The sequence below is a fragment of the Anas platyrhynchos genome, chromosome 3 (genome assembly GCF_047663525.1).
Source record: "Anas platyrhynchos isolate ZD024472 breed Pekin duck chromosome 3, IASCAAS_PekinDuck_T2T, whole genome shotgun sequence".
Lineage (NCBI taxonomy): Eukaryota > Metazoa > Chordata > Aves > Anseriformes > Anatidae > Anas > Anas platyrhynchos.
The window spans coordinates 23626531-23640920 of NC_092589.1; the positions used below are offsets into that span (position 1 = coordinate 23626531).

Below are 14390 nucleotides of genomic sequence, written 5' to 3' on the forward strand. Positions count from 1 at the left end.
ATCTAGGCAACTTGATGTCTTTTAGTGATCTAAAAAACTAATGAAAAATCCTAAGGATGTGAGCACTTAAGCACAGATTTAGTATGATAGCTTTGTACATTTTGAAAGGGCTGTATCATAGGGCAAGGAGGTCGGGGGTTATACTAGTCAGGCATTACACTGATCTGTGATTTCCAGAATGCACCTAAAGGAGCAGGAAAGCCCTAATACTAAATTTTATAAATAGACCAGAACAGAGGGCTAACAGACCTACAGGTTCACCTCCCTGTGGAAAGATTATTTTCTATACAAATGAAGTAAATTAACATGCCATGTACAAAGTCTCCTTTCCTATGACAAAATATGGCTGCACATGCAAATGCTCTTGTACCTGTATCACTGTGCTTGCCTAGGAAATTGGAAATTAGGAAAAGCTTTCCTTAGGCAAGCTAGGTCAGACTTGTATGCCTTCAAGATGCATAGTACTACATTCCGTTTAAAGTATGGTTCTTCAGTAACAACAGTAACATGGAAATACTAAGATATAATACTAACTATAATACTAAGATATAATACCAAGATGATACTAACAGTTTTCATCTCTGTCTTTCAGGCTGTACTGCGAAGAGGAGAAAGATCCTAAACGTCGTTCGTGTCAAACTGTGCTAGCGGAGGCTTTAGACATAGTAGTTCGATCCTTTGCACCAATTCTTCCTCACTTGGCTGAGGAGGTTTTCCAACACATCCCTTACAAGAAAGGTAAAACCTGTATAGTTTCTAAGGACTTCTTCTAACATACTATTTAACTGCATAGTTGAAAAGAATGCAAATACAGAGATAAGCCTTTTTTTTTTATTCTTTTAATAAAAACACTTGAATAGAAAAATGCTAAATTAAAAATTCCTTTGTTTGCTTTGCTCTCAAGACTCAGAGGGTGTGTTTCGCACTGGCTGGATTAATGCAAGCTCAGGGTGGAAGAAACCTGGGATTGAGGAAGCAATAGAAGGTGCATGTGCAATGAGAGATTCTTTCCTTGGGTCCATCCCTGGCAAGAATGCTTTGGAATATGAAGTCGTCATTGTAATTGAGCCGGGATTGCTGTTTGAATTAATGGAGGTAAATTTGCAACTTAGAATTAGTTGTCTGTGCAAAAAAAGCTAATTTCTGTAAACTTTCTTCTTCAGTCTGTGCCTTTGTACTCGCCATAAAAAATTGCAGAATCCTAGCATAGTTGAGGTTGGGACTGCTGGAGATTGTATAGCCCAGCCCCTCCGCTTGAGCAGGGTCAGCTAGAGCAGGTTGTCCAAGGACCCTGTCCAGCTGGGTTTTGAATGCTTCCAAGGACAGAGACTCACATCTTCTTTATGCCCTCTTGTCAGATAGTTATATACATTAAGATCTCCTTGAGGCGTCTCTTTTATAGGCTGAGTTGCAGCTCTCTCAGCCTCTCTTCACGTGAGAGATACTCCCTCCAGTCCCTTCATCATCTTTGTGGCCCTTTGTTGGACTCACTCTATCAGGTCACATCTCTCTTTTACGGGGTAGGTCAGAATTGGACCCAGCACTGCAGATGTCTAGCTGGGGCTGAGCAGAGAGGAAGGCTCAGACCACTTCCCTTGACCTTCTGGCAGTACAGGCTGTTGTTGATCTGTGCTGCAAGAGCACATTGCTGGCTCACGGTCAGCTTGTCTATGGGGATGCTTTCTCTGCCAAGCTGACTGTTGCTGTGTGCTGGTTCTTGGGGTTATTCCTCCCCAGGGCCACATGTTGCATTTCGTATCACTGAACTTCGGGACATTTCTGCTAGCTCCTTTTCTCTATCCTGCTGAATTCCTTCTGATTCCATCTGGTGTGTCACTTCCTCTGAGCTTTCTATCATCTGCAGACTTGCTGAGGGCACGCTCTGCCCCAGCATCTAGTTATTACTGACTATGCTGCACACCACACTGACCCTGGGCTATACTGCTTGAATAATACCTGTTCTAGTGCTGCTGGCAGTGATCTTCCAAAGTAATCTGCTTTCTTGTTGTGAGGGTCAAAGTAACCTGAACACATTTGACCAGGGAACTTTGAATGCTGCCATTCACATGTTTAAAGGTTTGGGGGGGGGGGGGAGGTTAGCTTCCTGGCCAGGGCAAGTAAATTGGATTGTTGGTTCCAATCTTCCATGCTGACGAGGAACCATCATTGTTATTCTTAGCATTTATTTTAAAGACTGGAGCATCTTAGAGCTTGCGGTGGCAGACCTCAATTTTGATGCTGGATTTAGGCAATGTTCTATATGCATCTATTTATACAGATGTACATGGGTACGTAAACAAACTTGTGTTCTCTTCCCAACAAGGCTATGGCAATTCTTGCAATCATCTACATAATAATCCTTTTTTTTTTTTCCTTTAACCTTTGGTAGCAGGAGGATGCTGGGGAGCAAACACAGGTTGCAAGTCTGAAAATTAACTCTCTTCCCTAGGCATTGCAGGCTGAAGAATCTTCTAGTGTTTCACAGCTCAATGAAATAATGATGGCTTCCCAAACAACCCTGCTAAGTGAGCTACCGAAAGAAATACCTACAGATGCAAACATTATCAAAGGGACCTTTCTGATTAACTTGGAAGGTAAGAGAACTATTCCAGGTATGCTTCTCTCTGCTAAGCAGTATCTGGATCTTTTCTGTACTACAACCTATTTGTTTACTTCATGTGTAGAACTGAATACTCTAACTACACCTGCACTTAATGACCTCACTAATAATCTTTTTACAGGTGGTGATATTCGTGAAGAATCTTCATATAAAGTTATAGCCCTACCTACTGCCAAAGCAAAGTGCCCTCGCTGCAGGAGGTACACTTCTGATTCCTCAAGCACTCCTTGCCCACGCTGCCTGAAAGTCCTTGCTGGAAAAGGAAGCACATGAGGATGAAATGCCTTTACGTGAGCTGCTCCAACATAATAAGTATTGAAGTGCGTAAAAGTGGTGGTTACCTCAAAGGTCTGCGTACCGAAGACTACAGAACCCCCTATGCTTAAGCCCCAGCTGGAGCAGAATTATCATGTGCTTTGGGCAGAACCATATGTGTATATAACTAATTGTGTATATCAATTTTCAGCTTAATAAAAAAGATGGTTTAAAGTAACTGATTTACTTGTTCTGATTTACTAATGTGTATTGTTTAAGTTCACTTAAATGAAAGTGAAACTCTACCATGAGACCTACTGTTTCTTTCTATACTGGCAGCAAGGAATGCTGTGGAATCACAAAGAAACAGTCCTCCATCCTGAAGCATTTCATTTAGAAGAAAACTAGAAAGAAGAAAAGGTGTTAACCACTACCTACTATAAAGAAGGAACAAACACACTGAAACCTCAAATTTTATTTAATCAATTTACACAAATCCACAGCAAATTAGACACAAAATAGCACTATATACAGAATATTACTTACAATACATTACAGATTTGATTGGTGTTGAGTGTCAGCTCTGACCAATTCAGTTACAGTAAAATCCTTTACACAGCTGTACCAGGATACAGGAATGTAATGCCACTAAGACACATTTTTGTTTTTCTTCAGGTTTCATGATGACTGATTCACTCACATATTTGTTTCTGCAGAAGTTTGAAGTGCTGTCAGGAAAGGTGGTACAGTCGCTGCCCGATCTTGTATTTTTCCATTTTTCCCCTACAGCCATTTTAACTTTCATGACTGAACTAATCTGAAAGGCAGACTGGTACCAGTCCCCCTTAGTCTTACTGGAACTCTTACTATTCTTTAGTCACTGACTTCCCATACCAGTGTGGTGTCATAACACTCAGCATCAAATTGCTTCAGGAAGCCCCATCACCTACATTAAAGTGCAGCGATAAAACAGGATGCTGAACAGACAGAAATCTATATAGAACAAGCCACCTATAGAACCATTTTTAGGGGGAATCTAACCCTAAGGTGACAGCAGCACATACTTCAGAAAGATAAGACCGACTTCCGTCTCTAACATGGCAGAATATGTTCTTACATATAATGCAAGAGCAGGTTACAAGATGGAGACAGTAATTTCAATTGACTTCAAGACAAAAAACAGCTTACACCACTATTACACCAATCTTTCCCGGCTTTCCTTTAGGTAGAAAATAAACTACTAAATGATGCAAGATAATTTTTAATACCACTCCAACAGTGAAGATACTCACTATGCAGTTCCCTGTAGGTATTATACATAAGGTTTGCTTCTTTTTTGTTTGGTTGTTTTTATTTTTTTTTTTAAGGCTAAGGTATTCAGTACTGTAGAGCTTCAGTGAAGTTGGGTCAACTATTTAAGCAATTTTTGACTACAAGTCAACATGTGCAGAGATCTATAGCATACTACATCTTCTATAAGGATAAGATGTGAACAATCTTACAGTAAGACATTCCTTGACCTACTTAGACTCAGCAGAGCTTAGTAATAAAGGAGAGAGTTGTAAATCCAGTTTTAGCTGAAGCCCAACAATCTAGAGACAATGCTGGGAAACTGAAACTGGACTAAAAGATGGGTCTATGTCTGGAGAAGTGAGTTCTCCCATCCAAGCTGATTCTTACATGGGATCTTCTTCCTTTGCATAAGGCCCCAGCACGTTTCATTCTATGTCTAGTGCAGTTGTTATTGTCACATACAACACAGTTACTAGGAATGAGCCCCACACCCATTCTATCTTCTGAAAAAGCGGTATTGGCTTTACATGATAAGAGACTGAAGTTTTTCCTCAGGTTTAATTCTGCAGCTTGTTTTGATAAATCATACATGGAAGATAGTAACTGTAGCAGTTACTGCTAGCATGAAATACAGAATTTCACAAGATGTGATTTTGTAAATAGACTAAAACTGCTGTCAAATATACCCAATTTAGACTACAGCAAAAAGCGTTCAAGTCAAATAAATAAAGCATTTGAGATACTGACAAGTATACCAGAAACTAAACATCTTTCTACTAGTGCAGAATTTAAAATACGATCCAATTTTATTAAATTATCTTCCAAAATTCTGGGGTGGTTAACATTGTTCTTTTTGTTGTTTAACAAAAGCCACACAAAAGTTGATTTCTGTAAATTTCAGCCTCATTCTGTAAAATCATGCATTGTAGCACTATATAGTAGAACCATTCCAACAAAGGATGTCATGATGAGATTGCTTCTACAGCCTCTATCAGGTTCAAAGCAAGGCTATACTGCCCATGATTCTCTGGTAAGTTCTCTATTACTCTGTTAATTAGTTTAGCTGTTGTAGCAATTGGCACTTCTACATTTTGAAGTTCCTGGGGGTCCTATATAAAAAAAAAACAAAACAAAAAAACACAGCATTAGAGTGTTTTTACAGATGATGATCTGCATATATGCCCTGCTGGTTTTGTATAAACCAGATTACTACCTGAGAACTAAGCTGATGCTTTGACCTAGAAGTATAATTTTGCTACTGATCATTTTGCTCCTCAGAGCCTTCTTAACTGGCTCCTCACACTGCTGAACAATATTCTCAACCAAATTTATTCATGCAATCTGGAAAACATCACACCTATGATTTGGATAAACAGAGGCACTGACTTCTGAATATTGCCAATAAAACAGATTGGCAATAGCCTTTTCAGAACAAGCACACATTTAACTACAACTTCAGAAAAAAAAAAGTATTTCAGTGTCCCAGGGGTAATTCTACATCCAACACTCTCAGTTCTCTCCAGTGAGTCTTCAAATTGTTTTGTCATGCTGTGTAAACCAGCAAGACTCACTGCATTTATGGAACTGAGTGCCTGTCCTTCGGAGGAAGAAACAGAGAAGTTTAACTGTTGTTGTTACAAGTCATTTTCCTATTTTCCTACCCCATCATGCTCTCCCCTCAGAATTTAGTCAAGTTAGAGTTATTTAGGTAAGCTCTAGAAACATTTTCCTCAAAAAGTTGAAAAGTCTGGTATACTAGATATTTTGACTTTTTAATATCTAGTTTTCACATGGGCTATTTAACATCCTGACAACTCAATACAAAGGAACACTCCCAAAAACAAATTAATTACAACTGAGAAGTAGAGTTTTGCTGGTTTTATTCTTGAAAACTAACCATAGAATATCCCCAGATGGAAGGAACCCACCCAGAAGGACCACCAAGTACAACTTTTGGCTGGAACCACCCAAAGAAACAGACCTGAACATTTCCCAGAGAGCAGAGCTCAGCGCCTGCCCCTCCGCTCCCCTCGTGAGGGAGCTGCAGGCCGCCATGAGGCCTCCCCTCAGCCTGCGCTGCTCAGGGCTGAACAAACCAAGGGACCTCAGCCGCTCCTCATATGTCTTCCCCTCCTGACCCTTCACCATCTTTGTAGCCTTCCTTTGACACTCTCTAATAGTTTTATGTCCTTTTTGTATTGTGGTGCCCAACCCTGCACACAGTACTTGAGGTGAGGCTTAACCAGTGCAAAGTAGAGTGAGGAACCACCAATTACCAGAGCTACCCTATTTTTGCTAATAGAACTTGAGTTAAAATTGAGAAACTTTCTCCAAAATTTACTAAAAGAAATCGGCTTTAAAGTCTGAATCAACTAGCACACAATGCTTCGCTACTTTGTTTTGGGTTTCTTTATTACTTATTTGCTGACTTTTCTGTTATGAAAAAACAATGCAAGGAACAGAACTGGCATCAGATAAAACGAGAACTAGTTCTTGTTTCCATTAGTAAGAAAGGTTAATTCAGATGTAATCTGTCTGAATAAACAGAACCTTCTGTTAGCCAACCTGTTTTCCTAAATCGAGCTTAACTTACCATAGCTTTAAGCCAAGTACATAGTGTTGGAGGAAGTCTAGCGAGAAGTTCCACGCTCTCTTTTGTCTGTACGTGAAGCAGAGAAAAGGCCAGTCTCTGTCCAGCCAGTATGAGCAGCTGTGATGCAAGCACTTCTTTGTCAGTCACCTGAAGAAAAGCCTGAAAATAGAGAAATACACAGAATTAGATACTATTTGAGCATGACACAGATCACCTATCTGCAAGCTTGAAAAGGTGAATCTAAAGAAGTCTTTAGGACATTAGGAAAAATGGCTTTGAGACCATTTCTTGTGTTACCTGTCACTGTAAAGAAAGCACGTTATTAAAAAGCTTCTCAGCAGTGGAAGAGAGAACAAAGACAGAGAATTACTCTGTACTTTACACAGTGATTAGCATGATTTGGAGGTCTGTTTTGCAGTTCTTCAACATATTCTTAGCTTCCTTTTAGTTCTATTTGCTTTTCCCCTGAAAAAAGCAATGGATTTTCTGCCCAAGGACTGGTAAACTTCCTAAAATTCTAATCAGAGGATGCAGATGAGTGTGTATTTTTTTTCTGTCTAAACTATATATTGATCTCATTCTCTTTATAGGCATTTTTACGTGTCTTGTATGAAGGTGACAGAAAAGATGCCTACTTAGGCAGATTTTTCAATCCATATGTCAAATTGAAGTAGAACATCCCCAAAGGAAAAAAAATTATAATTTCTCATTAATTTCACAACTTACTCCTATACGAGTATGATCTGCAAAGGTTTCAGATCTACTTTGCTTTTTTACTAAGAGCTCATACTAGGAATTTGCACATTTGTTATCATGATTATCTCCATTAATTACATGCATGAGAATAGCTCATCAACTCTTGATGGACTTCCACCAGAGGTTTCACTTCAAGATTTTGTCAGTTGCAGAGATTACAAGTGAAGGACAAATTTCTGAAATATCAAATGCAGTATTTTGAATACAAGGAGTTGTACTAGTTCAGACCAACAGTTTAACTCCCTGTCATGTTTCCAGATTACTGTTGAGAGGAAGGCAAAGTAAGGAAGATTACTGGTCTTGAGAATGTACTTCTCTGGCTTGACTTTTTCAGTCTGGGGACTTTTTGAGCCTGGCAATTTTTTGAGCCTGGCAAGACTTGCCTAACCCTTCACAGTAAGTGAAAGTGTAATTAGCAGAGTATCTGACATAATGCTGTATTGATGTAAAATTAATAAAAAGGTGTTATTACCTCTTCACCAAGATGATCCATCCCATAACTATACAGTTCACAGACATAATGTCTTCTGACCACATCCTCACAGATTTGAAGATACTGAGCTAGATCCACAGCCAAAGTTGGCCAATTCCTTGCCTTTTCGAAGGGAAACAATTCATCTTCTGAGACTTCTTTAGTCTTTTGTGATGAACATAGTTTTTGAACCGCTGCACTCACAACTTTGATCAAGAACTTGAAAGCAAGAGTTAAAAATTACTTCAGTAGTATTTGAAATTTTAGAAGTTTAGGAACTTTCAGTACAAAACGTATACCTACCTGTTGCCGTATGGATAACACACTTTGATCCATATCCCCACTAGGTAGCAGCTGAATTGAAGTAAGGTCTTTGAAAAATGCATTCTTGCCCTAAAATTGAGAACCAAAGACAACTGTCACAGATAAAAGTAAAGGAAAGTAGTTCACTTGGATCCAATACAAGGAAGCAGAATTTTATTTTTTTTATTTTTTTTTTACATTTAAATTGCACTGCATCTTCCATTTCTCTTTGGGAATGAAAATTAGTATTTTAAGTTAAAACTACAGAACAAAACAATCCTTTACTCATGCAATTCTTATTCAAGGATTTCCTTTCAAACTTACATAATTTAGTGGGCAGGTGTTTGTATGTGATATGCTACCAGCTGGAGATGAAGTCAATACATATTTATTATTCCCCAGCTTATTGTTCTAGATTAACATGCTAAGCATATGGAGGAAGAAATATCAACTAGTTAATACAAAATTTTTTTTCAGTTATTATCAATTGACTTCACTTAAAATTAAAGTCTCCTTGACTACAGATTAATCAAATTTCAGGTATACCACTGAATGATGGCATATGGTAGCTCTCGTTTCAGCCCACCACCACCTCCAGTGATGATACACTAAATGACAAACATCTCTGGCAGTCCTGCTCTGTACTGACACATGGAGTCAGAAAAAAAAAGTCTGTTTTGAAAGAAAAATCTTTGTAGCATTGTTCTTACATATTGGGGCCATTCTCCAAATTAAAAGAACAGCCAGGAGAAATACCCAATGGGATGCAGGAAATTATGTAGAAGTGGATTACTGATACTGGAATGGAGCAAGTGACAAGCACGCAAGTCTAGACAGTGACTTGTGTTATCAGAAATACGGTAATAAACGTTTTTTGAAACTTTTAAATACTTCTTTTCAGACATCACTCAATGTTCCCTAAAGATCTGTTAGAAGTTCTCTCATGAAGCTCACAGGGAAATGCGAACCTTGAGTGTGTGAACATTTTTTTCTTAGTGGTTGATATACATCTAAATGACAAGCTGTATTCTCTCTTCAGCAAGCTCAGAATTCTGGAATAATAATCAGCAAAAGTGGATACAACAGCAACACCAACATAACATTTTTGAACTTAAGTATTTGTGTTTTCTGATTTGGCTCTTCTCAAAGCAACTAGAAAAACCTGTCATAGTGTTTTTACCATGCAGTGTTTTCAGTCAAACTAATTGTTAAGGAGCTGATTTGCATGCATCTGAGGCCACTACAAATCTTATATTCATCATAAGAAATACCAAGCTTGTATGTCATCTTGAATTCTGGTAACAACAGTTTAAGAAGTGAAAGCTAGCATATATTATAGATACCAAGAGGAAGGATAGTAATAAGTAGGTGTATGCATATCAGCTTTCAGAAGACGTACCTTGCTATCAAACAGTGAGAGAGGCTTTACACTCTTCAGAGAAAACCTCATAATAGCGTACAAGATTGTACATAACACAAACTGGTGTTCAACAAGCGGATAGTGAATGCGTTTCTGCTCAAGCGCTAGTTCTACTATCGATACTGGTCCTTCTACTGACATCCAAGCATCTTCAGTATCCAGGACAGGAGCCTGCATTTCGTCACTACTAACATCAGCCTACCGGAGGAATACATAAGTAGTCAGTCACAAAATATCACCTATATTGGTCTTCTATGCAAAAAAAAACCACAGCTTTAATCACAAGTTCTCTGCTATAAAATTAAGAAGAGAATTTTATATTCTCTAGAAAACAGTATCAACATTTGTCTGAACAATACAGAGATTAGTATAAACATATTATTTAAAAATTAAATTTAAATTAATGTGTTCCTTACTTTCCACAGATTAAAAACAAAAACTTACCTCTAGCAATGTTTGCAGAAGATCTGAACAGCAGCCAAGAAAAGCCGTCATTGCTGTGTCACCCATGCCGACATCCTGTTAACAGTAGGTTTTGAATTGTTTCACATGGAATTGAAACAGACTTTAATAGTTCTATATGTTTGAGAAGACAGTTGTTGACATTAACACGTTAAGCTCAGTTTATTAGCCTATTATACTTAAAGCTAAATAAACATTCACCTAAGCACAAAGATTTAGAAACAGCAGAATAAGAGAAAGCTTTCCATTATCTTGAAAAGATTAAATTATCTCAATTTAGCCATTTGCAATACTGTATTTGTAAAGATGACTGAGTAGCTCACGTACTCACACCTAATACATGCCATTTGCTGAGCAAATCAGTTGCCTTCCAAGAGTTTTAACTAATAATTATGCATGAAAAATAGTATTTTGTCATGTCGTATCTCAAGTTTCAAACTTAGTTTCAAAAACAAATCACAAGCTAGTATTCAAATTAAGGTTTTTTTTTTTTTTTTTTCAGTTAGACAAAAGTAGTATTACTTGCCCTTCTGCATAATCTGTCCTTCGGAGCTTTTCCCACCTGTTTTTAAAAATATACGTATTTTAGCACAATTAAATCATTTTTATCATAACATCTCTGTTATTATCATTTTCCTACTATAAAAAGATAAAACAGTTCATTACAGCTACAAAATGCAACACACTGGATTGAAAAAGTAGCTAAAATATTCCCAGTGAATTATGTGATACAGAACTAGAGGTAAAAAGAGCTAACACACTGTGATATTATAAAGAAACAATGGGGAACAAGGGAAGCGGAAAGGAAGAGCAAATTCTGCAGAATATTCATTGAGATAGAAAAGGTTTAATAAGAATCTTCTCTAAACTTTTCATGCTTTGCCTATATGAATTCTTCAGAAGAGACACCTCTGTCATTGCTGTTTAGGAAAGTTATTACAATGTCACTTGGGTCTAATTTCTACATACTGAATCACATTCTGCACACAATGAATCACATAAACCAGTGAAAGGTCTCTTCCACAGCAGAAAGAAATAGCAATAATCATTATATTGTGGCAGAGTCTAAACAACACCTGAAGTGAGATAGCAGGGTCCTGAATCACAGGAACATTTAAACTCTACTTCCGCTACACTGATTCAACATCTGAAATGAACACAACTTTTTGGGACTGATCAAGCACCACCTGTTTGGAAATTATTTCTCTGGGAGTTGGGGAAAGGTCAGACATGCTTTTACTTACATAACACAGACCCTGAGGAGTAGTTCACAGCTTTCAAATGTATATAAATAGAAGCTAGCAGTATTTATTACATGATGCTTGTTTGAGGTAATAGTCATTGTGTGCAAAAACATTTAAAAACCCTTATTTCTTCTCCTGTGGATGTTAATGTAGGCAGAAATAATTTTGATGGATGTATATAAATGCTGGAAAAGAGCTTTTGCAGAAGGAATATCTGCTACACCTGTACACAACTTTGTTGAAAGGAATGAGGAAGACGATACATTCCAATTCTGACACAGCTAAGCAAAACGCAAAAGCAGAAAACGAGAGGAGAAAAGGAGGAGAAAAAAGATAAGTAAATTATTGTCAGTTTGGGTTTGTTTGGTTGTGGTTTTTTTTTGTTTGTTTTGTTTTTGGTTGGTTGGTTGGTTAGCTTTTTGTTTTGTTTTTGAATATAAAACAAAAAATTTTTTTTCTATCTTTTTTATATCTGGACTTTTATGCTAAAAATCATTCAGCTGCTGCTGTACATCCATAGCTTAAAAATAGTAGATTCGCTTTCAGTTAATATTAAGAATTCAGCCTCAAACCTACAGTCAGAGTGTGGCTCTTACCTTGTCCATTAGATATGTAGCAGAAGAAAGCCTTTTTACTATGAATGTATTCCACATCATCAGAGCAATACCTAAAACAAACACAAACTTGTGAACTCTCTGCGACTAGAAGGGAGATTTTAGGTAATGTAAGTATGGAGCAAAAAGCCATAGGCCAGAGTTCCTTTAATAGTAGGAATTAAGATGATGAATGAAACAAGAAGGAATTGTCATCCTCATTGCTTAATACCTGAACTTCACATTTCTCAAGGAGAGACTATCTCAGAGATCAAATCCAGCCAGAAGTGCAATGAATCATTCATTGAAATTGTTGTATTTATGCAGACTGGGTTAAACATTGCAGGTATGCAGAAACTGAGACTAGGCATGGAGGTACAAGACTAGTGCTTTAGACACAGAATACGCCTTATTTGCATATATAATCTCTAAAAAAGGGAACTCATCACATTCACTTAAACAGAGTATTAAGAAATGTATGAACTCTGATTGCAAGGACCATGTGTCACTATTTTAAATGAAAATAAGGAAATATGTTTCAAAGCAATTTTTAGTTTTTAGTTGAATGTTAGCTTTATCAAATCAACGTATTTCCATATTTCTGATGGAAACGGTTGAAGTCTCAGCAAGAAAAACGTCAGCAGGAAGTTTACTGGGGGTGATAGGGGTGCTGGCAAAAAGGCCATTAATACTATGAACTATACATGTTTACACTTGTCTATAGAAAATCGTTTAATCTGTATAGTCTTTATAATTGCAGAGGTCGTTTTTAATGATTGCGTCATACTTACCATGCTGAACGTGAGCATTAATGATGCATCTAAGATGGTCTATAGACCTAATGAGAAAACATGCTTCCTTATGTAAAACAAAAAAAAGTAAAAGAACAAGTTACTACATTATTTAAAACTTGTCTTACATGTAAACTATCGATTCTTAAGGGGCCCAAACAGATTATTTTAAAGCTACTAATTTTTGACTTATAGAACTTGTAAGTTATTCTGATCTTGCAGTCTTTTCTGCTGACAAACATGCATGCACATGGCAAAGTACATTCCAGCAATCACAAACACATTATGATTTCTTCACTATTTTCAGGGTTTTGTTACAGTATACGTACCACTAACATTCATTGCTGAAAGATACCTCCAGTGACTAACAGTCCATTTTTCAAATACAAGAATCTATTTGTGCTAGAAAAATACTTTTTTTTTTCACTCCACGTCATTATGATGGAGTAAGTTTAAAACCTCAAATTAATCTTTTCTGTAGCAAGGTGTTATGTTGCACAGATCAGAGCAGCACTGACATTAGTTTTTGTATCATCTTAAAAACTCATCATAGAACTTCATTTTCTAATATTAGAAAAGCTGTAGGAGAGCAATGGAAAACAGGGAAAAGAAAAAGGCAAAATTCCTGACAATTCCCAGCAGTAGCTAGAGGGATGAAGAAAAAATCCAAGAAGAATGTTCAAGAAACTTCTCTTTAAATGGAGTGGATCCAGTCTGACAAATTGAGTATTCTGTGATCTCTTTTAGCACACATAGAGCAGAGGAAGGGTTCATCACTATTTTGTAGGAATTAATAAACTTTTGAATTCTCAAAAAACAGATACAGAACACTTCACGTTGCTTACTTGAAGCAGTTTTGAGAATCTGTTAGCTCAGAAGTATACTGTCCTGTCACTGTGAGATACCATTCAACTTAGGACTTAATTCAATTTGTACTTGACACTTACCACAGAAAAAGTGTAACGAGTACACTTTCAAACTCAGTGCTTTCTTAATGAAAGTTTTTATGAACTAAAACTTGTGAAACTAGATAGCTGTTCTTAACCATTACTCCCTGGAAATGAAATTCTTTTACCTCTGGGTCCTTATTCCACTGCACTACATATTCCCAACAGCAATGTGCATGGAGTACATCCAGTTCAAGACTACATGGAAACTGCTGATATGCTAGTTGCAGCAGCTCTAGGGGAAAAAAAAAAAAAAAAAAAAAGTTACAAGACAGACCTCTTCCCACTATAATTTCTGCTATTCACAAAAGCAGCATCTAAAACAGCTCTGAAAGCATTTAAGATTTCAAAGAGTCGTGTTATTTTCTTACCTAGGATTGTTTCCAAGCCTTCATCTGCTTCTGGTTCCTCAAGAAAGATATTTGTATGCAATTCTGCAGCTTCTTCAGTACTCTCTGTATTGTTTCTGTGTTGTGCCAAATTCAGTACAAGAGGATTGAAGCCTTGCTTAAAAACCCACTTTGCTACAGTGTCAGCAATACCTCCTGGGAGGGTAAAAACAATTAAAAAAAAGTTTGGGATAAATACACAGAAAGTATTTCATAAGATTTGTAGCTCAGAATTGAAAGACAAGAAAAGAG

General features: G+C 37.2%; 2 protein-coding genes across 4 annotated transcripts in view; one reads left to right on the plus strand and one right to left on the minus strand.

Annotated features, from left to right (window-relative positions):
- IARS2 (isoleucyl-tRNA synthetase 2, mitochondrial) overlaps window positions 1-3113 on the plus strand; it is a 28487-nt gene extending 25374 nt beyond the window's left edge. Inside the window, exons 20-23 of the mRNA XM_027453125.3 lie at window positions 593-738; window positions 905-1095; window positions 2450-2594; window positions 2742-3113. Of these exons, the coding sequence (XP_027308926.3) occupies window positions 593-738; window positions 905-1095; window positions 2450-2594; window positions 2742-2893 (634 nt within the window). The 3' untranslated portion in view covers window positions 2894-3113. The remainder of the gene's footprint in view (window positions 1-592; window positions 739-904; window positions 1096-2449; window positions 2595-2741) is intronic.
- Window positions 3114-3335: 222 nt separating this feature from the next.
- Window positions 3336-14390, minus strand: part of RAB3GAP2 (RAB3 GTPase activating non-catalytic protein subunit 2) — a 45123-nt gene continuing 34068 nt past the window's right edge. For all 3 annotated transcript variants that reach the window (XM_072035527.1, XM_072035526.1, XM_038175995.2), the window contains exons 25-35: window positions 14121-14294; window positions 13878-13984; window positions 12803-12869; window positions 12015-12085; window positions 10701-10736; window positions 10157-10231; window positions 9692-9910; window positions 8293-8382; window positions 7990-8208; window positions 6762-6920; window positions 3336-5277 (exon numbers count right to left, since the gene is read on the minus strand). In XM_072035527.1, coding sequence (XP_071891628.1) covers window positions 5131-5277; window positions 6762-6920; window positions 7990-8208; window positions 8293-8382; window positions 9692-9910; window positions 10157-10231; window positions 10701-10736; window positions 12015-12085; window positions 12803-12869; window positions 13878-13984; window positions 14121-14294 — 1364 coding nt within the window. In that variant the 3' untranslated portion in view covers window positions 3336-5130. The remainder of the gene's footprint in view (window positions 5278-6761; window positions 6921-7989; window positions 8209-8292; window positions 8383-9691; window positions 9911-10156; window positions 10232-10700; window positions 10737-12014; window positions 12086-12802; window positions 12870-13877; window positions 13985-14120; window positions 14295-14390) is intronic.